The 27,049-nt window shown below is 39.5% G+C and overlaps 1 protein-coding gene across 2 annotated transcripts; it reads right to left on the bottom strand.

Annotated features, from left to right (window-relative positions):
* Positions 1-32: 32 nt before the first annotated feature.
* Positions 33-23,242, bottom strand: usp33 (ubiquitin specific peptidase 33). 2 transcript variants are annotated; one of them, XM_044369220.1, is made up of 24 exons: positions 23,070-23,242; positions 18,233-18,332; positions 17,478-17,531; positions 17,297-17,359; positions 13,510-13,659; positions 13,091-13,199; positions 11,641-11,710; positions 10,086-10,199; positions 9,731-9,809; positions 8,083-8,527; positions 7,799-7,939; positions 7,481-7,596; positions 6,955-7,127; positions 6,677-6,747; positions 6,548-6,581; positions 6,381-6,426; positions 6,089-6,269; positions 5,821-5,947; positions 5,502-5,671; positions 3,345-3,426; positions 3,092-3,200; positions 2,245-2,347; positions 1,471-1,539; positions 33-1,253 (listed from the first exon to the last, which is right to left on the bottom strand). In XM_044369220.1, the coding sequence occupies exons 2-24, from the start codon at positions 18,314-18,316 to the stop codon at positions 1,096-1,098; spliced, it is 2,748 nt and encodes a 915-aa protein (XP_044225155.1). In that variant the 5' UTR covers positions 18,317-18,332; positions 23,070-23,242; the 3' UTR covers positions 33-1,095. The 2 variants fall into 2 exon arrangements, with proteins under 2 accessions (XP_044225155.1, XP_044225156.1); XM_044369221.1 differs by having other exon boundaries at positions 7,481-7,593.
* Between the last annotated feature and the right edge of the window lie 3,807 nt (positions 23,243-27,049).

The raw sequence follows: 27,049 nt of genomic DNA, 5'->3' as shown, positions 1-27,049 counted from the left end.
CAATGGGTGACAAAATCAAAGTGACCACAATGTTCAACAAGTTTTCATCAAGTTTTAATAGTGCCAGCCAGCAAAAATCAGAATAGTTCTTACTCAAGGGACATCCATATGCAAAAACTTACAGTACAGCATCCTGTTTACCCCCTTATCAGCCAACACATGAAGCAACACCATGCCCATACACAAAAATAATGCCTTTAATTAGATTGCTGATGATAATGCTGATTACATACTGCAATGTGCTTTCTGTAGCTGTACAATTTAGTGAAGAGAGATCCAGATTGTGATTTGCGTGCACATTTAATGAGCAGCTTTGCATTTACATGCAGTTACATGTGATGTTAAACTGGGATTTAGTGTTAAAGCATGCATTCTTAACTGACTCTGCCTGCCACGTATTTTCTACAAAAAATCTATTAACATCATATTAAATCACTCCCTTCTGTGATAAATAACCAAGTGCTGAATCTTGCCCAACATACTATCAGTACTGGTACATTCAAATACAAACCAGACATCTGCGTGAGCATGCCAATTTGTAAGTCTACAGAACAGTGCAAAACACAAAATTCATTCCTGAGACTAGTAAGTAATTAGTCCCTTCATAACCTTATGATTTTCACTTGAAGTGTCACAATTTGCTCTTCTCACTATTCATTGGACAATATTATCTTACAACAGAAAAAGTGAGTCATATCTACAGCAAGAAGTATTGTGATTCATCAGTATCAGCAACACAAGACACATGGACATACAATATGTGCTCATTTGGTCAAGAGAAAAAGAAAAAAAAAAATATGGCATTCAGTGGATTTTTTTTAGCTGCACACAATTTAAATGATTGGTTCTGAAAACAACCTGACACATGAATACTACAGTGCTAATAGAAATTCAGGAGCTCTTTATACAGATTTGTACAAGTCGACAAACCTTTTCAGACATGTTAATTCCCTCTGTCAGCTGTCAAAGGCTGTCATGTAGCGGTAAAGATGAGGTCCTTTGCTTGGATGCTTTTTAAATAAAAGTCAAGTGCAAAATAAAAGGCTTTTTCGCTTCTTAAATGTTTTTTTTCACTGTTTGCTGCTGAGTGCTTGATTAAACAGAGCGCGTCTCCACCTCTATCTTCTCCTCTGACTGCGACGAGTCCGCTTCCTGGTGGCTTATGTTTGGCCGAACCGTCACCAGGGGACCGCCACCGTAGATAGAGTGGAGGAAGTTCCACGTCTCTTCAGAGATCTGCCCCGAGTCAGCTCCTGCGGGGTAATTGCAAGCACACACACTCAAAGATCACCAATATATGCATAGTTCAAGATATTACTACAATCCACAGGAGCTCTGCAAGACTTGTTCTGACATAAAGAACCATTCTGATTATTCAGTTTACATGATACTAGCGTACTTTTCACTATCCCTTCATGCTATTTCCAGAGCATTAAAGCAGATAGATAAAAGAAATGTAACTGTTATTACCTTGTTTGAGTGTTAAATGTCCGTTCTTGTTTACTGTTATCTTGGAATTATCAATTGGTCCCGGTTGATCTTAAAAAGGAAGGAAGACAATTAGTTGTCATAATTACATACAGCAGTAATATGCGTGCATTTTTTTCAGAGATGTAAAGATCAATCTTAAATGTTTCAAAGAGCGACAACGTTAAAATGTCAAATGTTTTTGTCACGCTTTAAAAGCAAATTCCGCTCTCCGCTTACAACAGAGAGAAAATAAATATTCGAGGAACAGAAGTCAGAGGAAAAAAAACGTCTGGAAACGTGCCAGCTGTTATAAGCTGTTATAAATAGATATGACAATACAAAGGAAGGGGCGCAAAAAAATGAGAACAAGCGGAATAAAAATGAAATATATCTTGGCGCTTCATTTTGCCTTAGCAGGAGGGAAACTTGACTCGGGGGACTAAAGCAAACTCTTTGAAGATAAATCAAGAGAAGAATTGGGACTTCACAGTTTCTTTTGAACATGAGCAGTTTCTTGTAACTAGAGAACTTGGATGTTCTGTAGGAAAAGTATTTATTTGCCATTTTCACCATCCATAAAAATGTGTGGACCTAACAAGTGTTGTTTGTTTTAAAAGAGAAATATGCATAAAACAAAAATCGAGCAGCTTTTCCTTGATGAATCATCATCATTCAGCAAATATCAGCTATCAGGTAGAAGTGAGGAACTTAGCCTTTTAATCAGACATTTAAGCAGGATTTGTTGCTGGATAGGCAAGACTTCTGTCCAATTACCATTGTCTTTTCCTTTGACAAAGCCCTCCCACTCACGAAACCACTGCATGCTGATGCAGTATATGACCACTGGAGACTCCTCCTCCTGGAACGCCTTGTTCAGCTACAGAGAGGGAGAGCAGAAAGGGGGGAGAGGGAGAGAGGAAATGGGGGAGGAGTGAGTGGTAGAGACAAGAGGGAGGGGAAAGGGACGCAAAGGGATGGGGAGGAGAAATAGGAGTGGTGGGGTGAGAGACCAAAAAAAAAAAAAAAATGAAGTGAGGATGAAAGGATTGAGAGGAGAGGAGATCGAAAACCTAATCAATTCTCTCTGGTAGTTATTCCAATTAGAAGACAGTCTTAACACCACACTGCACCAATTTCATCTTTCTTGGAAATGACACAATTCCTGTTCCTCTTGTTAGCCTACTGAAGCTCTTTCTTTCACACACACACACACACACACACACACACACACACACACACACATACACACAACATCAATCTCTCCTTCTGAGCAGCCATTGTGAGAGTGGGCAGACTGAGCAGACAATAACAGCTGCATCTGTCCCAATGCATTAATGATAAGGCTTTCATCAGGCTCACACCTCTCATCTCCTGCTGGGGTGAAGAGCACCAACACATGCAGCCTATCAACTGGTTAAATAGACTGGAGGAATAGGCCTATACACACACGCGCACACACACACACACACATACACACACATACACACACTGGCTGCACACAGGCTCACAGACACACAATGCATTATCACCCACATCAGTTTTTATTGTATCTGGCTAAAGCTCTTGTTTTCCCCCGCTCTCTATTATAGCCTCATGGTGAACATACGGAGAAAAGGCTTACCCTGACAAACATGTCCAGCTCCGTCTTGCGCCGTTTCTCCAGTTTTTCTATCTCAATCTGGCAGGTGTGGCAAACATACAGGTGGTTGACAGCTGGTCCTCCGCCGTACCTGCAGAAAAAAAGTCCGGGTCCATTTACTCACAGATGAAATTCACACTACAAAAGGATATTATACTGTGAGAACAATGAGCAGTGGGAGATCTGCAAACGCTTAAATCATCCAGGCAGTTTCACAGTCGGATGTTCGTTTTACCTGCTGTAAAGGTGATCCCACACGTTCTGCGGCAGCATTACTACCAGGTCGTCAATAAATGTTGCTTTGTTGGGGGGCACGCCTGATAAAACAGAGTACAACATCCATCAGACATTAGAGATGTAATATTTTAAAAGGTAACGGTAGTGTGTAAAGACAGATCAGTGTTTGAAACATTACTATTATTATGTTTCATAGGCCAAGAAGCTGAATTATGCAGAAATATGTCAAAGTCACTGCTGAGATTGTGTTACTTTTCCTATCCAATACCTTTTTTTTCTCTTCTCCACCCCTAGTCCCTGTCATTAGAGCATTGGGTGTCCCAAGATATATCTAAGGCCTCACAAGATAATTAGAACGTATAAAATAAGAAAAATTCTGCTCTGAAAATGTTTCTTTTTCCTGACTTTTCTCTCATTTTTTGCTTTTCTCTTATTAAATATTTTAGATATCTTCACCTCTCCAGAACTCTTAAAATCCTTCAAATGAAACAATTTCAGAAGAACAGTCACTCTCGAATCCACATTAAAACCATGAGCTGTGACAGGGGCTGACATACTGCCTCGTTTCAAGGGGTCACAAGCCAAAAAGGTTGGAAACCGCTGCGTTAGATGACAAATAGTTCTATTCTTTGAAGAAAATGAATACAAACAACAAACAGCACCACTAGTGCTCTTATAATAACATAATCATTTTAAAGAGGAAAAATTTGTGCCCTTCATGGGCGGGGTGTGGCAATAAAAAATCCAATTTGAGACACTTCAAGTGGATGGTTAGAAATAAAAAAAGCCTGTAATAAATATGAGCTAAATTAAATATAAATACCAAAACTAGGCTTTATTACAATTCTCCTTTCATCCTCCTTTAAACTAGACGACTGTAATCCTACTAACCGTTCCATTTCAGAAATGATTTGTACAATATAGCTAAACCTAGCTAATTAAGAAACACCAATTTAGTACCCCAAGTCACCACAATGAGAAGGGTAATCCTTTAGTTATAGTGCCAATACAACAGTGCCCACTGCCCCTTTCTTAAATTAACTTTCCTTTAAACAGCAAAATAAGTATATGAGCAGTGTTGTCCCCAGACCGAAAATTTACACCAGCGCCTTTAAATAATAATTCTGCTTTTTCTTATTGATTGATAATGCAGAATATGACTGATCTCTGTAATCATAACAAAACAAAAAAGCAGCTTGTACTAGGACCCAGCAGAGACAAACACAAAGCAGTGAAATGTGTGCGTGCAGATAACCAGACACTTTGCCACAGCAGAGGATTGTGACAAGATAATGAACTGTATAATGAAAAGTGATGCTTCAAAGCTAAATAAATCTAGAATTATAATCATCTGTATTAGTAATACCATGCAGTGGGTCCATAAATTAACAATAATAATATAATAATAAGTATTATATAACATGCTTAAAATGGCACTACAGCATATATATAAATATACAACTGAAAGCTCAGTTATTGTTTGTTTGTTGGCCTATTTCCTCTTGAAATGCCATTATATGGCTGTTTATTTAAAAAAAAATCTCTCCTGAGGAAACATGCTGCCAGAGTTCCTAATAAAGGCTTTGCATGCCTTAATATAGATTTCTGATGACGCCCTTGGCTAAGTGCAGTAAAGTGAAAATAAACTGGAAATAAAGCAACTGGCCACACTGTTGCAAAGCCACATGGTTTCACTGCACTGATATTATCTTTGCTTATGTACCTGACAAGCCAGTTATTATGTACTTGTAGCTGTAAAGGAGGAAACAACCTGTAGGTGCTTATTTGCACTATGAGGCACATTCCTCACAGCCACTGTAGCTTAACAGCTTCATCAGAAATTTACATTTTTTTCTACTTAATTTTCAATTCCATAATTTCAAGCGTTTTCTGAGTAGAGGCTTGAACAGAAAGGATTCTGATTGGCAGATACTCTGTTTGAATCCTTCCCTCTTTTCAACTAAAAGGACAAGGAAGGATCATCTGCTCGATGAGAAGTAAAAGCCCCTTTTGAAGTCTGCTATGTTGTGAGGGGAATAGTCTAATAGTCAAAAATCCTTGGCAAGGATCAAAAGAAAAAGCTGTGATAAGAGAGGTCACAGCGCTGTTTCTCTACTATCTGTACAAGGCAAGAAAATGTCGAGTTCATACGAACCTCCGTGCGAACACAGGAAGTCATCGTTGGAAATGGGCCCCGGCTCAGCAAAGGTCTTGAACTTGTTCAGCCACTGGCGGGAGACGTAGAACTGCAAGAGGCTGGGCTCCATCATGTTGAATAAACCCGACACCCTTCTTCGTTCTTTCAGTGCATCCTCATTGCTCTTTCTGTGACAGGAGCAGACCACAGACTGATCAGTATTGAAATTAAGTTATCAAATTTTAAGATTTAAGCAGGAAACTTCCACTCAACTCACTGAATCTTAAAATGTTGATGATTATTGAGTTAAATATTCAAGCATAGTGTGATGGCTTACTTATAGAAGAGCACATAAGCTTCAGCATTCTGGACGCAGGACTCCGAGACTTCGGTCACACTTTGGTCGTCAAATTCATACCACAGATTGTTGGCATCGTTCCTGCAGTAGGCTATGTAGTGTCCACCTGGGATCAGACAGGGGAATGGGTTAGACTAGCATTCATAAACCTAACAAGAACATGTGAAATCTTTCTAGGTGCTGGTGAATGCAGCCTCTTATGTGCCAGTCTGTGGGTGAAAGGGGGGGGACGAGTGTGCCCACTCACTGCTGGCAGTGCCGTGGTGACAGATGACTGACAGCAGGTCATAGTTGGTGGTCTGGGCAGTGCTGTCTTTGGCCAGAAAAGGCTGCAGGTCCAGACCCTCTAGCGGGAAGGACACATGGGTGCTTATCTTGGTGGAGAACATCAGTTCATGTCTAAAGCGCTTCAAGTGGATACACAGGATCTGGAGCAAAGAAACACACATTTTTTTATTTTAGAAACCTGGTGTTTGAAGACATTAGGGAGAAAGATTTGGGTTTCTTCATGACATGAAGTACTAGAGTTGTCTGTATACCTCTGGCAAACTTTGCATTTTGCAAAATTTGACTCCGTTTCGTAATCTAAGAGTAAAAAAGATGAAGAAGACAGGTAATCATTAGTTACAGCCATTTTTCCTGTTTTAAATTACGTGAAAAATAAATGAATAATCCAGTTCAGTATTCAGCAAAATAAAGTACTCACTTCTTGCATTTTTCACAGCTGTACATGTTGTCTCCTAGAAAACAAACAAAAAAAAAAACATAATTAAAATAATCAAACATTCATCTCAATATTTGTGTTAGAAGAACAAATTGGCGTTGACTTGCTCACCTTTTAGTTCATCTCTGGCAAAGAAAGCTGCAAGACAATCTTGTAGCGTAACCACTGGACCCCAGAACCAACTAAAAACAGAAACAGACACAAAGTGAGTAATGCAGACATTTCAAACTGAGCAGCCAGGCGTCCTTGGAGTTTCAAATGACTGTCGAAAACAGACGCTAATAGCATCACTACCATCATCAGAGAATTCTGGACAATAAAATCTGCTAGTAATGCTTGAAATGTAAAAAAAAAAAAACTGTAATGTTGTGAGCATATAATCAACACACCTCTTAATGTATTCCATGACAAAGGCAATCCAGCCCTGCGGTGCATAAGCTTCCCCACAGGAGCCAGCTTTTACCAGGGAGGTCTGGTGGGTGGCGGAGTGGAGCTTGGCCAGGTCCTCTTTGCCCGGGATGGGCAACGAGATATCCTGGAAGTTCTCCAGGGTCACGGACACCTGAGAGCCGCAGAACACACCGACAGTAAAGCTTCATCTGTTGACAGCCTCGACTGAGTCATCACATTTCAATTATAATTTCTTTACGTGGTTTAGGTTTTGTCTGTCAGCGAGCGTCACTTTGTAGCTGAATATTATTATCACTACGGCAAAAATATCACAATATATGACCTGACAGTGGGTCAACAACTATAACAACAGTGTATAAGAACATAAAAGCTGAGCAACAAAACATTTTTCCCCCCATTACTTTCCATTTTTAGAACATTGAAATTACTTATGATACAATGTCCCGTTCTCTAGTGTGTACTCCTCAGCAATCCCATTATCTCAAAAAAGAGTTCCACACTAACCCGATCGCAGGTGAGGCACTGAACTGAGCTGACAATGGTGCCATCGAACACATCTGAGATGACACTGCGGTATTTCTTCTGACGCTTGCTCTTTGGTGGGGAGAATGTGGTCACTGCTGTTTAAAGGCAGAGAGAGAGAGAGAGATGGAGAAATGTGAGAATAATGCTTTTTTTTTTATCTCACACATTCAAGAGTCAGCAAAGATAGACACGGGATAAACTGTATTGCAAACATCATGACTTTTTAAGCTTTTGAATCTGGATATAGCTTAAACAGATGAATTCAGTGACTAGGCTCTGCGAACCGAAGCTTCGTACCTTTCTTGTGTGCAGGGTTAAGGCTCGGCCAGCCGGAGGCAGCTTTGGGCGGGCTGCTGGACATTTTGGAAATGTGTCCCTCCATGGGGACTGGACTCTGTGGTCTTGTGGTGTTGGAGATTTGGATGTCTGGGAAGGTATCTGTTGGAGCACAGGCCAAATATTGGTGTTTCAATCCCATAAATTTCCCATAATCAAAACGTTAGGTATATGTTTCAAGTATATTGTGAAAATAATTAGGACAGGGAATGTGAGCCGGCATGTTTCTTCTTCTTTGTAATTACCTGATGTTCTGCCCTGAACCTTAATTGCTCCCTGGCTGCTGATAATGGGCGTGGTCTCAGTGGTGGTGTCAACATCTTTGTCCATGTCGGCTCCATTGTTTCCACCCATAACACCATTAACCCCGCAGCGGTACAGGTCATTAATCATGTTCTTCTCTTTCTGCCACTCCCTGTTGGCCTGGATCTCATCTTGCTCAGGAATCAGCATCTCTGCCTCGTTGGTGACGTCCATCAGCGCAATCCCGCCCTGCACCTCGTTATCGGCGCGTTCGCTGCTGCCACAGGACTCACATGACTGGAAGTCGGTGTCTGACTGGCTGCGGTTGTCCTCTTCCGGGCCTTCGTCCACCGTGACGCTGTTGGACTGGTCGTAAGGCTCGGGCAGCGTCTCCTTCAGCTCTTCGTGAAGTTGATCCATCAAGCAGCGCAAAAACTCCTGAGAGTCCTGGATGCCGTGCGGGGATAAACACAAGATGATTTACTTTTATCATCTAAATCTTAGCTGAAGTAGCAAATTAGTTCTGGCTGGTAAAATTTGACAGTTTCTCTACTCCGACACTTATTTTGGTCACTGTAGTTTGTGAGGGAAAAAAAAGCCAATTTCCTCTCCCTGGAAAGAACATTAAAGCATAAAACAGCATTAATTCTTCCTAAGTATAATTGTGTTTGACAGACATGGCAAAGCTTATCCCAAGGCTAATTTTTTCCAAATTGCAAACAACAACCACTTCACCTCCTTGTTTATACCAATTCTGCATCACAAAATCCGAAACCAAATGCTCGTGAATGTGTAATCAAACTTAATGAGCCTCAGACATCCAATCTCCGTCTCAAGCCTCCCTCTCAAACTTCATTCACAGCCATGCTAATTCCAAGGCTGCACAGCCAACATGGCATGACAAATGAATATTCCTCAGCTAACTCCTCTGAACAAACATTGGCAAACCAAGAGGAAACATGCCTTTTATAATTTCACCATTCAGGCTATTAAATCCCTTATTTGCAGACGCTGGACAAATACAAGATGTGCTTCAGTAAAACATCCTTTTGAAATACGTAATGCCTACAACACGGACGAAATCTGCTTTTCAGCTCCACCTGGTATAAACTCAAACAATATACCTAACGTGTGCATTTGTGTGCGTGAAGGTCTGTAGCTCTGAATAGGTAATTCCCAAGCAGAGGATTTTGTTTATCTGGCTGAGTGATTTGAGCTGGAGCTAATGTAATTTCTGTAAATGAATGAGCATGGAGGAATATGGAGTGGAATAGAAAAAAGGAGAGACTGTATAAGATCTGGGACAACTTAATAGTCTGGGCGTGAGACCCACACTTTAATTAACAAATTTTAAGACGCCCAAACATCACTACAAACATGACAATATCCTTCTAACTGTGTAATCAATTCAAACCTAATTTTGTTCTATGTTCACATTTACTCTTATGCCAAACGCACAGACAAAATAAGAAAAAAATAACTTCTTTGCATCAAAAGAACCTGCTACTTTTTAAATATATGAATGAGGAAAAAGTCACAAAAAGACTGCTCAATATGTCTCCAACTGTGAAATGTCTCCATGTTTTATTTTCTTGATAAATATGCACACGTGTACTTGCACATTTATTTCACCATCTGGAAAGCACCCACCTGCTGAGAATATCCTCTGAACATGGGGTTTATGGCTTTGATCCCCTGGAACAAGTTGGTCGGGACCACGTAGGAGAGTCTGCAATGTGACAAAACACAGCCTGCTAAAGCGAGTATTGTAATGGACGTTTTCATGATAAAGCCACAGGAGATGCAGAGTAAGAAATTAAGAAAATGTTTTTTTTTTTTAAGGTTCTGCTGTGAATGCTCAGTTTAAATGCAAAGTACAGGGTCATTCTAAATATATTTGGTTAAAAAAAAACAACAACTGTGACCCTTGTGCTCCGAAATCAACTGTGATTGTAGGTGATTATGCACTTTCCGACCAACAGCCGAAAAAGTGACAAATGCCTACCTGTTCTTGTGCCACAGGTCAGACACTAGTTTCTGGTAGCTTTTGCAGAGTGCAGGTTTCTTGTCTGTCCTCACCAGGCCACCACATTCAAGAAAGAACTGTGTCAAGGGCGGACTGCAGTGCAAGAGGGATAAATATATCATATGTGGGAACCAAACAAGCCTTCAACAGAAGAATTATTCTTTAATTACTACAACTAAATTGCTTGTGATGCAATGGATAATTCTAAAAACGTCCATAAGAACCGGATGTAATTCAATGATTTTGTAAAGTTAATATAATGTGTTACTGTATGTTTGAAAATGGCTCAAGATCTGCAAATCATCTTGGGTTTAGCATGTTTTTGCTATTACATTCATATTGTTCACAGAAAGCAAAAAATGACAACTAGGAAAGGAGATGTGGAGAGTTTCAGCTTCCGCATTTCTACACAACACTGTCTCCTGCTTGTATTTTTGATTCATTTCATTTCATTAAAATCATATTTCATTCATAGAGTACTATCTCTAATTCCCAGAGGAACTGGCTCATGCGAGAAAACTCCACAAGCAGCTGAGAGTTGAAGGACATCGGAAATAGCTGACAAGAAAAACAGCTGAGGGGATTTCATTTGATGGATACAGAGTGGACAGGAATTTGCTAGAAAAAGACAAACTACAGAATGAATAAAGCATGGAGTGTTCCCTTCCACTGGCAAGAGAAAAGTCGTTCGAACTGAATAATGACCCGTCAGTAACTGAAAGAAGCAGCGCTCGCACAAACAGACATCAAAGGAAAGTTTCAGAAAAAGTTCCCTCCTTCCGCAGCTGCGTGACTCAGTTCCTCCTATTTTTGGAATGTGATTTAGATTGCAAATTTTGACCCACATCTTTTCCCATTTTGACTTCTATCCAGACTAGGCATCATCGGTTTAATTTTAAAAATTCCCAGCCTCTGGGTGTATAGTAGTGTTAAGGAGGAGAGGGTTTGCTGTGCCATCATGAAAGATCAAATAAAAAGTAAGTAATAACAGCCGCAGGCTCTGCAGTGGAGTCTAATTTAAGTGACCACACCAACAATCCAATCATAAAGAATAAATCAGAAGGACTGGCAATCCAGTAAACAATAAAAATGCAGCAGACTGAGAGAGAATCAGTAAAAGGGAGACGCATAAAAAAGGCATGGTGGGAAAGAAAAAGGGAGAAGAGCAGAAGGAGTAGGGATAGAAGAGATGGGGAAATAGTTGGTGTTCATTTGTAACTGAAGACCCTACAGGGAACTACAAAAAGCCATTTCTGCCTTCTCGAATGGTGCAGTGCAGCAATTTTCACTCAGTCGTTATTCTCCCAAATGAGCAACGTCCATGGTTGTTTCTCACAGTCAACAAGAACCAGACAGGCAGTGAATAAAACAGCAAATGACTACAGAAAGTGCGAGTAGTGGGTGGGAAGTAACACGAAGGAAAAAAAAAACACAGCAAGTAGAGGGTTGAGGAGATGATGTGGGGTAGACGTGGTGGATGTGGAGAGAGAAGGCAGGTAAAACAGAGAGAGAGAGAGAGGGGGTGAAGTCTCACCAGTTGGACAGGGCTTGGAGGGCAGCGTTCATGTAGCAGGTGTTGCCGATGTTCTTCAGCCCTGTGAGGCCTACGGGAGGAAGAGCACACCGGGGAAATTAAAACAAGCCATACATTAGATGCTTGTAAATTTTGATGGCAGACAGAAAACCTCTTCACTGCTAAGATGACTCGTTTAATTTTCTAAATCAATATTTTACAGCTAGAAAGAAAAAGTGGCAACCTGGTGAGTTTTTAAAATCAGCATCAGTAGGGAAGCGGACACAGATTTTATTCTCCTGATTATCAAAGAAGTAGCTGATTCATCCTAAATGGCCAAACTATTCTGCGGAAAGACATTACAAAGCCTATTTACTCCTGACTCCTGATCGTATGATCTGTATTTGTGACAAAACTAGCCAAGGCGGTGACTGGTGCCAACTTCTGAGCTACACCACATGAGGTTTAACATAACATATGCTACTTGTTGGAGCTTATTCACCAGTGTGTCTTACAGCACTGAGTGGAAAGATTATATACGTTGGTGGCTCCAGTGGGACTGAAGCACTCAGTAATGAAAGTGTTATTGCTAGGCTCAAACCACTGAGCTACACAGGAGCGGCCTGTAGTCCTGCTTCGGGGTCATGTGCGGCTAACTGTTGCCTTTAGTTTTTGCAGCGTGTCTGGCACCGTCGGGTCTAGTCAGCTCTTATCAGCGGCAGCATATGACAAAACTGTTACAGATTCACAATCGTGTAATAATGGTTGGTTGGTTTGTTTTGTTTGGCTCTCTAATGATGTTTTAGATGTTGGCTGTAGTCTTTGTGGTGAGTTCAAGTAAAGCTTTTAACAGAAGTCTTGAGGCAAAGTGAGGCAATGCATTCACTACTGTTAGTCGGTCCAAGTACTTTCAGTCAGCTTGACGTGCCTTTAAAAACACTGCTCTCATTAATTCCAATCATAACCCGCACTTTAAACTGAACCAACTGCTGATTACTGAGTTTCTGTATTTGAAGTATAACCTCGCAGCATAGGAGCAATTTTCATTTTTCTAACTTACTTCATACTTGGAATAAGAGGTGATTAAATTTAATTACATTTTTTTTCACCTCACTGACTTTAAAAGTATTATGATTTTAATTATTAACATGAAATAAGACTGTTGAGAAATTAGCAGCTCTTGAACTGTAGATTAGAAAATCTTAAATAACTGCATTTAAGTCGCAACATTTATACATTTCTCAGTATATTTGTTGTTGATATTTATGGGATAGATGTTAATTTTTGAGTGTTTGCAAGAACAAATGCCAATGTGAAGGACTGATGTAAACATTACTCTAGTTGTCCGATAACTGTTGATATAATGAGTGAAACTGCTTGTAATACCATAATATTTGGATTGACTTAACTTCCTAAAATCAACTAATTAATTGTGTCATTCATGTTGTGGAAAGATAAACACACTGCTGACCTCTGGCACGCAGGTCGTCCTCCTCTTCTGTCTCCATGTCCAGGTCTTCACAGCCACCATTAGGGGGCACTCTCAGAGAGGTTGGGCTCCCAGGGGCCCTACTGTTATCCTACAATACGGCACACACACACACACACACACAGCTCATCATAAAAATCTTATCTAGTAAATGAATGACCACATACAATTTAACTGACAGTTCAAACTGTGGAATTTATGATCGTACAGCTATATCAATATGACAAGAGAGAACCTGCACTGTGAACTTATCTACTCAGATAACTCGACCCTACTCAAGAATTTGACTTTATTTGATGTTCGTCATCACTTCATTTAATTTTAAAATAAGACGTAGCTGTAAACCTTGACTATAATCCTGTGTATTAAAACTTGATGACAGAAGGGAACCTGGCTCTTACCTGAGCGGCATTCTGCGAGGAAGGGAGGGGTTTACTGTTGGCGTGCGGCGTGTGAGGGCCTAGTTTACGCTCCAAGAACACCTCCTTGCCGCAGGCGTAACACCACACTCGGAGTGTGGTCAGGTTCACTGTCAGGTTGTGTCGTGTCTCCTACAAACAATGTTAAGACTGTGTTAATATTTACCCGAGAACAGAGCACATGTGTACTTCCTTATCAGCGACACGCTTCACAATACTATCTACTGATCAAGAACTCATTAGTTAATCAACAGGGCGATGCTGTTCTTAGGGAACAAAACTAGGCGTGCTTGCTGGCTACGGTGTAGAAACTAAACCGTTGTAGAGAATTCTGCCACAGCTAATAGCTAGTTAAAAAATATTTTCCTCTGAAGCATAATGGAAGTTTTCAGACCAGAAAGGGGAATTTCAGATCAGATCCCACATGTTTCTGTTCCGTTAATGATGTCCTAATACTATAATTTGTTTTACATCAGACCTAATCAGTGTCATTGACAATAGACCTTTTTATAATAGCTTATATTTTGAGTTCTCATAGCAGGAGAGGCACAAGTGGGACAAATAATACTAACGATGGTGTCTCAGTGAGCCCAACCAGTGAGCTATCATACACAACACCAGGGCTCTGGAACTGGCTAAACTCAATGGGATTCAGCCATAATTATTGTAATTAATTGCACCTGTGCCTTTCCTGCTATGGAGGAAGTCTATACTGATATTGTAGTTTAGTAGAAACTATAAAGACAAAAACTTTCTGTTTGTACCAAGATAAACATTGAAAAACTTCAATAAATGTAGATGTTCTACAGACAGGTGCATGAAATTAATCAAATTAAAAGGGGCACACCACACAAGCAATCAAAATGATTACATTAAGAACAGAAGCTGACATCAGGAAGTAAAATTGTCCTCAAATTTGTTTGTTGTTGTTTTTCTCTTGTGGCAGCTCAGTCATTTTAGATACATTTTTCCATCTATCATCGTGTAAACAAAGTATTAAAGCATCATGACAATTCACATTGGTGAGTCGACATTTTAAAAAATGTAGTTTCCATGCAAGCCATTTCCAAAATGAAACCTACTCAAAACATATAAATGTTTTATTTGACGTTAAAAGGAAGCTGGCATTCAACACTAGTGCTCACTCTCCTATGAGATTAATTGTTAAGAGGTTTTCAAAATCAACCACCTAACCATCACACACATGAACGAAACACACTACAGTGTGGACACATCAGGAACACATCAACTATATTCAAAGATCAGGTTCACTTATTTCATTCTCTTGATTATATACAAATGACATCTACTACATATCAAGATTTCTCCCTTTTTGGTCTGTTAAAGGTTGTTTTGGGAGGAATTGTACTCATCCAAATCAAGGATCTACGGAGACGTGTGTGATTTGTGTGATATATAGATAAAAATTGACAAGACTAGTTCAGAGCTAGATGTCTCAGGTTACAGGTGGAGGAGGGGTGGGTATAGGAGGGCAGACCGGCGCTGTTGTGAAAACATGGCCGAGTTCTGCTGACCCACTGCTGCCTCTGACAAACACCAGCAGCCTGGCAGGTCGACAGGAGACCAAACGTGAGCAGCAGCCGCCCAGCCGACGCTGCATTATTCATCAGGGCTGCATTAGCCATCACACAGCGGGGCAGAGCGGAGAGGTGCGGAGCTGGCAGATGGGACACACCAGACTGAGCACGGCCACGAAACTCCCCCGTTTAAATCATTTATGAAGGGAAGTATACTGTAGCAGGTAGGGCATTAATAACAGGCTGGATTTATAGGGCTTCGAAAATGTTTTGTGCTCTGTAGCATCACACCTCAACTGACTGCAATAAAGCAAAACCAATACTTCGACACTCCTAACACATACGCTTGCGAACCTGTCCGATCATGTCAGCGCTCATATCATGATTTGGCCAAACTAAACAACACTGCAAAACATTTATATGATTGCAGTGCACCCTTAGATCCAACATCTGCTTTAGTGTATGGTCTCTTGATTAAAAAGCAGGTCGGGTCTGGTTGTGGTTGCAAAATAAAAACACTCAACTGTAAAGTTTTCCCTTCTGGCTCTCGGCAGCCAAGACATTACTGGCAAAAATCTAGAGAGCGAAGAAGGACAAGAAACACCAACGGACACAACTCTTCTCTGGGCGATTTCTGACAGTGAGTTTGCTTTATTTGTACAAAAAGCAAGACAAACTGCAGAGGAACTGCTGAACTAATTGGGTTTTCTAAGATATATTCCGCTTCAGAAGTCCTTTTTGATAAGAATGTTTGAAAGAAGTCTACATGTAAATACTAATTTTAAAAAGTACACACAGAAATGGAGCTTCTGCTTCTGAAATGAGCTAATCTAGCCGTGACTTTTAAAGCTCAAGACTTTGAAATAGTCACTTTTATTTACACATAATGTTCTCAGTTTGACTGGCAGAGGCCCTCATTCTCATACACTACCTCTTCTGATCTGATCCAACAGCAGTCCCTCTCTTTGCTTAGTCAAGAGATTAAAATGTTTCCCTCCCTTCAGGGCCTCCAGAACACTAATTAATCATGGCCTTCATTCTTACAAGATTTAAAGAAGGCTTCAGCCAGAAAAACACAAAGGGTGTTGATATCAGTTAAAATTAGTCAGCTAATATTAAACTTCTTCGCTCGCACACTCTTAATCTGTCTTTCATTTAGGTGGAGAGAGAGAGAGAGAGAGAGATTTTCACTTGAAGCAGCTCTTACTGGACTAAGCAGAAAGAGCTGGTTTGGGAGAGCAAATTACATGTTTGCGTTCATATTCCTCCCTCTCTCCTCCTATAACCCCCGCTTGGCCCTCGCGTGCTGGAGGAAAGGCCTTAGTCAACACTGAGAACACCAGAGGCAGAGTAAAGCTTCAGAGCAGCCAGGAGGTGCAGATACTGTAACCATGGAACTGACAGTACTAGTGAATCTCCCCCACTTCCCCGAGGAGTGGCAATTAATAATGGATGATCCACTGCTGAAATTGCACTGAATGTGGAAGATGTAGGCAAGTCAGAGCTGGCTGGATGGTTTTTAACAATACGTGTACTTCAAAAAAAAAAAAAAAAAAAAAAAAAAGCAAAAAGGATGCACGTGCAGCCTCTTTGATCATGGAGAGAAGATGTTAAAAATAAAGCAGTGCCGGAGGCAGTTTTATTCCAAGTTGTGGCTCCTGGGACTCGGAAGTGGTATTCCTGTCCCCTCCTGCCATCTGTGCCTCCCCCCTGCTTCTCCTGTGACACCTCCACTCCTCTTCTAGTAAGAGATTTTTTTAAATTCAAGATCACATTTAAGAGTCGCCCCTTTTAAGTCACATCCCTTCCTCTCTCATCTTTATGCATTAATTATCATTTCCAAACTGAAAGGCATTAGTAAGGTCTTACAGGGATAGTTCAGATTTTTTGAACTGGGGTTATATGAGGTAACTGCAGTAGATGTGGGGCGGCAAATTGCCAGTTTGGAGAGGCAGGCAGTAGTACTGGCACAGAAGCTAGTGCCAGGATCACAACATATTTTAGCCACCTAAAAAAAGGCCCACCTAAAAGATCAATATCAGTTTAAGTGTACGCTATATTTAGAATATTTTCACTGCTTTACCTTGCTGTCAGACAGCCCTTTCCTTTGGCACTACATTTTCTCAACCGTAAGACTTCTGTATTCCCACGCACGCGGCACACAGTTATCCATAAGTACCTCATACAACCCCACCTCAAAAAATCTGAACTATCCCTTTAAGATTTCTCACCTGCGAGTGGACAGTGCTGTGGTCAGTGTGAGATTCTCCACAGCCTACGTACGCGCAGCCATTCTAGAGAAAAACAAACAGAGGGTGCAGACACCGAGGTGTTAGAAAAAACAACAAGCACATGTTTCTGGTGAGAAAAAAATATTTCAAACCATCCGATGATAAAATTTATTTAACTTACCTCCAAACACGCCCACAAATTTGGTCCTCCAACTTTACAGTCTTGGCACTGGCCCTAGAAAAATATCAAGACACTCAGGTTGAGTCACATGTTTTAAAATATAAAACTGGTGAGTTCGAGAGGAGACTGCTGAGGAACATTCACAATTACATATTTATGTCAGGGGAAAAAAAACAGGCTTCAAATTCAGACTAGGTGAAGTTTAATTAAACATTATTAAAGCATAGGCTCACAATTTATCATCATTCCTCCTGTTCATACTGACCAATTAAAGATCCCTTCCTAATGTGCTTACAATATAAGCTAATATGAAGCTTCAGCCGTCCAGACGAAATCAAGTCAATATCTTTCCAAGTTTCTGTCATTTTAGTGCCAAAATGCCTCTTTTTGTTGCGATACTTCCACCGCAGCTGAAGAGGAAAACACTGTCCGTTGAGACACAAAGAAGGAGTTTTTTTCTAAAACAATATTTGACTAACTCAGACACTTAAGCCTCATATTCAAATACATTTTTTTCACAAAACAAGGACTGTGGATTTAGTCTCCTATCACTTACACTGTAAGCGCGTTTGGAGGGGATCTTCTATTATCCAGTATGATCAGGAGGAATGATTACAGCGAGTGAAACCTGTTTCAATCTTCATTTGGATGCTTGACTGTCGTTTTATGACTTGAAAAATTGTGAACCTATCCTTTAATAGTGTGGCGAGTTATAAGTAGGGCAGTGAACAGGGTCATGAGGGAGGGGAACTCACATGAGATTTCTGAATAAGTTCCTCCTTGGTGATCTCCCCCACACAATCCAGGTGAGGGCAGTCGCAGCTGGACGCCGGTGGCATCGCTCACCCGAAAGGTCTAAAAGAGAGAGACGGAGCAGGAGGAAGAAACATTTAGTATGCAACTTTCATTTCGAGTCAGGTGACTTCCTGAGTTCCTATTTATAAAACAACAGGTCAGGACTTCCTGTTTTAAAAGAGTGTTTATTGACCCTACATCTGATACTCGATCCTTGATGATAATGTATATCCAAAGAAGAGCACAGAGGACAAGGAAAACAGTCAGGCTACTGTAACCCGACTCACCACCACATGACATATGTTTTTCCATGCCTGCGTGACTGACAAATTCTTATTATTATCAGCTACTTAAAGACCGAGCAGCCCATCATGCCACAGCTGTCAACAACTCGTGAGGAAGCGACAGTGTCTGCATAGCGTTGACCCGCCATAAATGATTTTAGTGCTGACAAGGCAGGAAAAAAAATGTAGCAGCACACACTATCAGATGTATGAACAAGTTTAAACAAATCTGCAATCACAGCACAAATGATTTCATTCTGCACATCGCCAAAGCTCAATCAGTGAATCTAGAAATATCTATCATCATGTAAACTGCAGTGATTTTATTCCATTTGACAGCAACACATAAAAGGATGATCTAAACTGAGACGGCAAATGAGCACAAACGCGGGTTTGTGTGCCGTCAGTGACAGCAGCGTTCAAATGGATGACACTGCTACGCAAGTGGGGCGCCCACGGAGGAAGTAGTCCATGTCACACAGGGACAAAGGAGAAACAGGTGGAGTGACACTGAATGTTGTTTACATACACAATGGTATCCCGATTATGTCTGGCTTTTTGGTGGATTGTGGTTGTGTGTTGTGGATGTAAACATCACATCCTTGTTTTTAGAAGCCAGAATATGTAAACAACCTTTTCAAATTTGCTGGTCACTGCCTGCCATGTGTGTGCACGTGTCTCATCAACTCAAGTTACATATTAGTTATTCAACACATCAACACTCCGATGAGTGCCAGACATTGCCTCTGAATAACTTCAATTGTACTGTCAGCACCCTGAAAGCCAGAAACCAAACTGAGTTCATCCTCAGCTGTTGAGGTAACTTAGTCTGTACAGATATGAGTAGCAGAGATGTCAAGGAATCAAACCCACACCTGCACACAGACGATCGAAAATCTTGATAATACAGGACTCAAAGCTGGGATAATAATCTCTGGCCTGTTTTACACTCTGCACTCTCAGAAAAAAAAGTAGAGCACAATTGTCCCTTTTGGTTCACAAAAGCTTGTCACTGGGGCAGTGCCCTACACAAGACACAGCAAGTCCTTTTTTATACTCCTCAGACCTACACCTTTGAAAATACAATTATGTGCCCTTACTGGCAAAGAGCTTTATCACCCTTCTCTGTAGGGATGCTCAGTTAATTTTGCTGCCTTGACAGGCTATAATTATTGATCGTTCCGAGGAAGCAATTAAAACTCTGATAATACGTTTAAGTCTTAGAACTAAGCTGGTCGGCTTTGTAGCATATTGACAATGAGTGTTACTCCAATAAGCCTTTCGAACCCTTTGAACCTACTGTATCAGAAACTGGACCCCTGCTGTACTTCTATTTTCCAGTGTGTATGAAAAGTCCTGTACATTGGGATGACAAGAACCCACTAGTCTCAATCATCTGGGTATTTCTAAATGTAAGCTAGTTGCTTGACACTTGGCGAGAATGGCCGCTAACAAACCTACACCCCTTACATTTTGTCAAGGACACGCCTTACTGGAAATGATGCCCCCACCCCCCCGCCCCCACTCTCCTCCGTAGTGAACTGCATGTCACCACTCCAATATGATGGGCTGCCCTAAAGACTCTGAATTGGTTCTGCAATGCAGGTTTTTTCAAACTCTCTTATTGTTTCCACCCAGTTTTAACAACAAAAGCTGGGAGACTGTCCTCAGTCTCTAGTTGAGCAAAGCATTTAGAGACTGACTTGTGAGTCTGGGAACACATTGGAGGTCTGTATAATCAGGCTTCTCGCGGAGGCCTCAGTCCCATCACCTCCACAAAAGGAAACAAGGCTCATGCATCGCTTCAGATATCCCATAGGGGAGCAGGGGACTTGCTCGTAGAGTGACAGAAGACAGTGGTCCCTTGGCGTCTGTCTATCAAGAGCCCTGCATTTGAACAACTACTGCGTCATGAACATCTACTTAAGGACCAGCATAAAACTACATTTACTTATGTGACAAGTTACACAAGCATTATTTGGTCAATACTTTTGAGACACATCATCTTCAGGGAAACAGTACGTCTGACTGCGCATGTGAAAAAATATGTGAGCAGGAAGTAAGAAAGTGAAAGTATTCAGTCTGCTGCGCAAAGCACATGATGAAATATTGATAAATAATTAATAAAGCATTTATAGACCAGCGAATTTATTGCAAGAGTCACTTCAGCTGCTAATAATTCACTGCCATGAAAAATGACTTTGTCTTATTTGGGCAACTTTCTCTAACTGACATGGCCTCTTCAGACCTAAAACTTTTAGTGTCAACGAGTCTGTCGACTGCATGACACTAGATCATTGGATGTGTGATCGTGCCAGAGCAAGGCTGCAAAGTGTGATCCTTGTTAGAGGTTGCACATCCACATTTTGGCTGTCAAGGAGTGTTTAGGTGTCAACGCCATAATGGCAGCAGAGCCCCAGTCAGCTCACAGTTCTCTCCTATGCTGCCCGATGACTATCACAGCATACGCAAATCTACTATAGAGCACATATAGCATGGCTGTGACTTGCCAGCAAGAGGAAAAGCACACAAATACACAATATGTCACACCAACTGATATTTTCGCGTTCATGCTTGATGAAGTGATTATTTGTTTTGATTCAAGGGTCCAGAGATGCGGCTCGTTTGCAGACACGAGACACTGATATTACACTATCATGCAGAGAAGAGGATGCAAAACATAGCTACATCATGTCTCCTAACAACAGGTCAATTGGGAGATCAGCATGAACGCAGGAGCAAGCAGGTCCTCGGTTAAAGGACAGGTTCACAGTTTTTTGAGTATGTCTTAAAACAACAGTCAGCTGTCCAAGTGAACACTGAAAGAGGTTTTCCTCGCTGTAGATCCCCTACAAATGTGCTTTCAATGTAAGTGATGGGGGCCAAAAATGCATTAAAAGTTTATCTGAAGCATATATGAGGTGTCAGAGGTCATATCAAGTGTTTATCTGCCACATTTACAGTCTTTTTAGCATCAAGTTCTATGTGTTTCCTCAGACGGTGTTTCCTTGTTGAGCTGCGGTGGAAGAATAGTGACAAAAAGAGGAACTTTGGCATTAAAAAGACTGTAACATTGAAAGATATCTACTTGATTTGCTTCATATTAGCTTCAGATAAGCTTTTAAATTGATTTTTTTCACATGAGGAGGGTTGTGGAGTTACATTGTAAGTGCATCTTCCAATGGCCAATATGAAGAGGAGGAATGATTACAGCAAGAAAAACATGTTTCAGTGTTCATCTGGGACCTGACTGTTGTTTTCAGACAGACTTGAACCTATCCTTTAAGTTCATGTTCAGTCTTGTACGAGTCAATATGCCTGTTTCCTCACCTCATAGTTGCTATCTCTGAGTCTATTTAATAATAAAACTTTCTTATCAGCCTGGTTAACACATTATTTGTTTTACGTGCATTAAGTAAATCCAAATATATTGATAAAACACAAGGTCAACAACATTTCTATTTGTTTCACCGGGCCCCCATAATAACCCTGAACTTTTGAGGCCTAAGTTCAAAAAGTCATATGAACAAACTCACTGCGTCTGCAACAGTAAACACAACAGACACTGTTACAATTAGCAGTACAAAGAAGGGAAATTGAATTAGCCGGTGGTTTCACTGACAAGCCTGCAGCGATTGCGCAAGGCTGGTGAGAAAGAAAATATCTACCCGAAGTCTTTCATCATCCCATATCATCCTCACCCTTTCACTGTCTTCACAGCAGACACAATAATGATGCAGGAGATTTACTTCTGCACAAAGAGGTGATGAGTACAGTCAGGGCGGGGCGTTGACCCAAACCAGGCAGTGCACATGAAGCTGATAATGACTCAGATTTTCGCGCTTCCCTTTGTTAACTTACAAGTTAATGGTGTAAATGGTAATAACGACATTATAAGACACAACATTTGTTAAGTTCTCTTTCTTATTAGCACATTTTAGCAGGCAGACCATCCACAAAAAAGAGGGGTTAGCCGTTGTGTTGAAAACGTAACGTCACTTACCATTTGACGTTAGCCAAGTAGGATGAGTTATCACCAGGAAAATTGAAAATAACAACCCCACGTATTTCAGCTAAGTGGGTAATTTACTCTGTATGAGAGAAAGACAGCGTACATTACAGAAGCGTGTGCCTTTTGGCCTTGTCTACTGCTCAAATTGAGCTGTCAAATCCAGGCGAGGCTTTGACAGCGTCACAGGCTGACTAGCAACCTTTCGCTGTTAGCATTATGCTGTTGGCTATAATGAGTCATCCAGTCAATATTTTATTTTGAGAGCAAGCGATAACATGAGTCATGGTGTGAATTACAAGTAGTGGCTGGATTTATCTTCACATGATAATATTGGAGTAAGATGGTAAGCTATTGATAACCATCTCGCTAATGACAAGCAAGCTAGCTAACGTTAGCCAACTAGCGTCCCTGTATTACATGATCACCGACGATCCCACAGTGACTACACCGGAGTCAGCAGCTGCTAGCTGGCGTCGAAATACTGTTAGCCTCGGTTCTTACCTTCACGAATGAAAAGAAACGACGCTTCACGGGTAGATCCAATGATATATGATGTCTAGGGATACAAATTCAATCTGTATTTAAAGTCATTTTTTCAGAGAGCAATCCTTCACGTTCACCGTTCCTGTCGCTCAGCGTGGTTGCTAACGTTACAGCTGGCTCCGCCCCTTTCCGGTAAAAAAAAAAAAAACATAAACCCTCCTCATCTGCTCCTCATCCACTGTAAACATTACACATCATCTATGTTTCTGCTCCTTATATTTAACGGTATTATTCTTTAATAATGTCGACATGAGCTCTATTTTAACAAACATGATGTTGTCACAGTTTAGTAATGAATTGTTACCAGTGGTGGAAGAAGTACTTCTGTAAAAGTACCAATACAGCAATTTAAAAATACTCAATTACAAGTAGTGCATGAAAAATCATACTTAAGTAAAAGTACATAAGTATTAGCAGCAAAATAGTAAAAGGGTAGTTATGCATTTTTCAGCACTGATTCATGACTATTACACAGAAACTAGCAGGTGTGTTTCCACGTAACAAATCACAACATTAATATATTTTTGCAGTATCACCTTCAAACAAAAGGGAATGTCTGGAACATGAGGGAGGAGCAATTTCAGCACTATAATCTGGTAATTACCAATTCTGACTTCCAAGAATTGTCATGTAATTTGTAAGGTATTATGCTGATAGTGCCCCATAATATTTTGAAAATATTAACCATATTATCTAATTATTATCAGGTTATTACCCCATTAATATCACCATAGTACCAGTTTAAATAGAAATATGATATAACCTTACTATTAGCAGGTTACCGTATTGTTACCAAAATTTTACTGTGCTATTACTAAATAGCTCTGCCTCATTGTTATCTTTAGCTATTTAAGTCTAGTCTTACCTAGTTATACCCATTATTAATATCAAGCTATATTTTATGTTATTTTGTAATATATATTTTTTATTATATTTTATTTATATATATATATTATATTTTATATATATTATTTGTTAATGGCCATTATATTAAATTATTATTTCCTCTTTATTATCAAAATATTACTCTATTATTACCAAGCTGTAATGTATAGTAAAAGTACATAAGTATTATCAGCTTGATGTAATTAAAGTATTGCAGTAAAAGTAGTGGTTTGTCCCTCTGAATGATACATTATTATATATGACATCATTAGATTATTAATACTGAAGCATCAGTGTTAGAGCAGCATGTTACTGTTGTAGCTGCTGGAGGTGGAGCTAGTTTCAACTACTATATATACAGTTAGCTAGTTTAGTCCAGTGGTTCCCAACATAGGGGTCGGGCCCCTCCAAAGGGTCACCATATAAATCTGAGGGGTCTTGAGATGATTAATGGGAGAGAAAAGAAGAAAAAACAAAGTTCTGATACACAAATCTGTTTTCAGTTTTTGGACTTTTTCTCTAATCTTTGATTTTTGCTGGAATATTGGATCATTTGAACATTTATTGAAATGTGAGAAGTTAAGAGGGAAAAATCACTATTTGGTGGAGCTGTTAACAACTCATAGACGTCAAAAGCCAAAAAGGTTGGAAACCACTGGTGTGTTGTATTTTAAAAGCTTGTTATATTATCCATTGTGTCAAATCTTCATCTGAAAAGTAACTAAAGCTGTCAAATAAATGTAGTGGAGTAGAGAGTACAATATTTACCTCTGAAATGTAGTGGAGTGGAAGTATAAAGTAGCACAAAATGGAAATACTCAAGTAAAGTAGAAGTACCTCAAAATTGTACTCAAGTACAGTACTTGAGTAAATGTACTTTCCACTGAATGTTACTGTGTTACGTGACAAAGCAAGCGTAGCAGAGGTTTATGCACACACCACCTCATGCCAACTTTGGTGAAATATTACCTGCACTTGAATTCCCTCAACTTGGGATGTGTGGTCTGGAGAGAAGTGAAAAGTAAAGAGGGTCATCTGGTGGTGAAAAAAATTAGGGCAGTGTACAATAAACCTATCCCAAGCGCCATCTAGTGTGTTAACGTGTGCATTTGTGTGAAATAATTCCCAGAGGACTCCTTCAATAATCAGTGTTATCCTGTTAACATCACAATCTATTTTATGCAACAGACGAGATATTTCTCAGTCTGTGGATTGATATTTTTTTCCTTTCTTCTATTTTTCAGTGCCAGGAATTTAATTTTTAAATACATGTTTGTAAATACAAGAGATGCTTATATATAAGTTGACAGCAGGAAAAACGCAGACATAGGAGGAATTACATCAACTTTGTAAATAGTAAATATTTTTATTTTGTAATAAACAATGCTTCCTAAATGAACAGGAGCCCAAAAAAATAAACATGATGAGAGGAATAGTGACAGTAAAAATAGTCATAGTAAGTCAGAACAATGAGGTAGTGAGTCAAAATAATGACATAATAAACCAAGTTTTTGACTTTAAGTCAAAATTAATACATACTAAGACACATATTGAGACCCATTTATGAAATAATAAGTAAACATGTTTTTTAAGTCAAATGTTTGAGATAAGTGAGACTCTTTAAAATACAAATATGAGCTAGTTTAAGTCAAAGGTATGACACAATAAGTAAAAAAACACCTTAAGTAAAAATTATGAGATAGTTAATTAAAATGTGACCTGTATTTTTAGTATCTCATAATTGTGACTCACCAGAACTATATTCTTCATTCTTAACCTTTTATCCTCTTTTTTATGGAAATTATTTCCATATATGGAAATAATGAAGAGGAAACACATCAGTAGAGGCTGCTGATTATATTTACCCTGTTTGGATTCATTGAATATGAATCTCTGCTCTCAGTTTTATTTCATTTATTTGCTTACTGTTTTGACCAAATGTTTTATTTACAAATCGAAATACTCAAGCAAAAACACAACAGTTCAGAGCTGATTGTCCATATCAAACAATAGATTTCTTCTTTATCTGACTGTACAAACAAATAAGCTGTTAAAACTTATAACTCCTATAAGCTTTACAAGATATATTTTGTTATATATACTTATATCAGAAGCAGAATCAGAATCATCTTTATTGGTCAAGTATATTCACGCATTCAAGGAATATGACTCAGGCTTTCAAAGCACTGACACAAAACACAACAATCTTCAGAAAGACACACAAGGAAGGTCTTTGTACAGGTGAAACCATTTCTGTGAATTGTAAATAGTGTAAAGGTGTGAAGAGTGCAAGGAAGGCTGAGATAAATATCGAATGGCTAAAAAAAGTGACTTTATATACAGTACATACAGTAGGTATATTATGTATATATTGTACATACGATAAGTATACTTTTTTATTATTATATTTTATCTATATTTACATTTTTTATACAAGATATTTATTTTTCTTTTATTACAGCCTTTAGTTTTCCTGTTGTGTTTATAGACACAAGGTATATTACACAAGGTGCTTTTAACTTGCTATATATTGTCTCTATAAAGCTGTTAAATAAATAAAAAATCTCAGTTGAGGCCCCATAAATTTGAGAACAACCTTTACAATGTTCATTTTATAATCTCTGTAAAGAAGACATTATTGGTATTTTATATTATTTATACAAGATATTTATTTTTCTTTTATTATAGCCTTTGTAAACACAAGTTGTGTACACAAGGTGCTGTTAAGTTTGCTCTATACTTGTCTCAATAAAGCTGTTACAGAAAAAAACTTGCAGTTGTATACCTCCGTCATCCATTCAAGTTTCAGTTTATATCCATGTCTGTCCAGACTCATATAATATTTGTAGTGAAGACTTTAATAAAGGAATTTATTAAAAGGTATTCAGTGTATTTTTCTTGTACATGTTCACATGTTTGGCCAATAAAGCTGATTCTGATAGAACATAAAGTCATAGTCATGACAGTAGACAAAGCTTCAGATATGGATGTGCTGCCAAGAAGCTACAAATTCTAAAACGTGGACGTGGATTCACTCACATCTTCAACCCGGC

Source organism: Thunnus albacares, chromosome 12, assembly GCF_914725855.1.
Source record: "Thunnus albacares chromosome 12, fThuAlb1.1, whole genome shotgun sequence".
Lineage (NCBI taxonomy): Eukaryota > Metazoa > Chordata > Actinopteri > Scombriformes > Scombridae > Thunnus > Thunnus albacares.
The sequence above is the reverse complement of the archived record's forward strand: the minus strand, read 5'-3'. Positions and strand labels throughout refer to the sequence as shown.

What these genes read in the sequence shown, in the direction of transcription:
- usp33 (XM_044369220.1), bottom strand. Translation starts at nt 18,316, where the DNA reads ATGCCACCGGCGTCCAGCTGCGACTGCCCTCACCTGGATTGTGTGGGG. An exon ending in GGTTCAGGGCAGAACATCAG is followed by an intron (nt 7,940 to 8,082) that starts GTAATTACAAAG and finishes GTGCTCCAACAG; the next exon opens with ATACCTTCCCAGACATCCAA. An exon ending in ACATTTAACACTCAAACAAG is followed by an intron (nt 1,254 to 1,470) that starts GTAATAACAGTT and finishes ATTACCCCGCAG; the next exon opens with GAGCTGACTCGGGGCAGATC.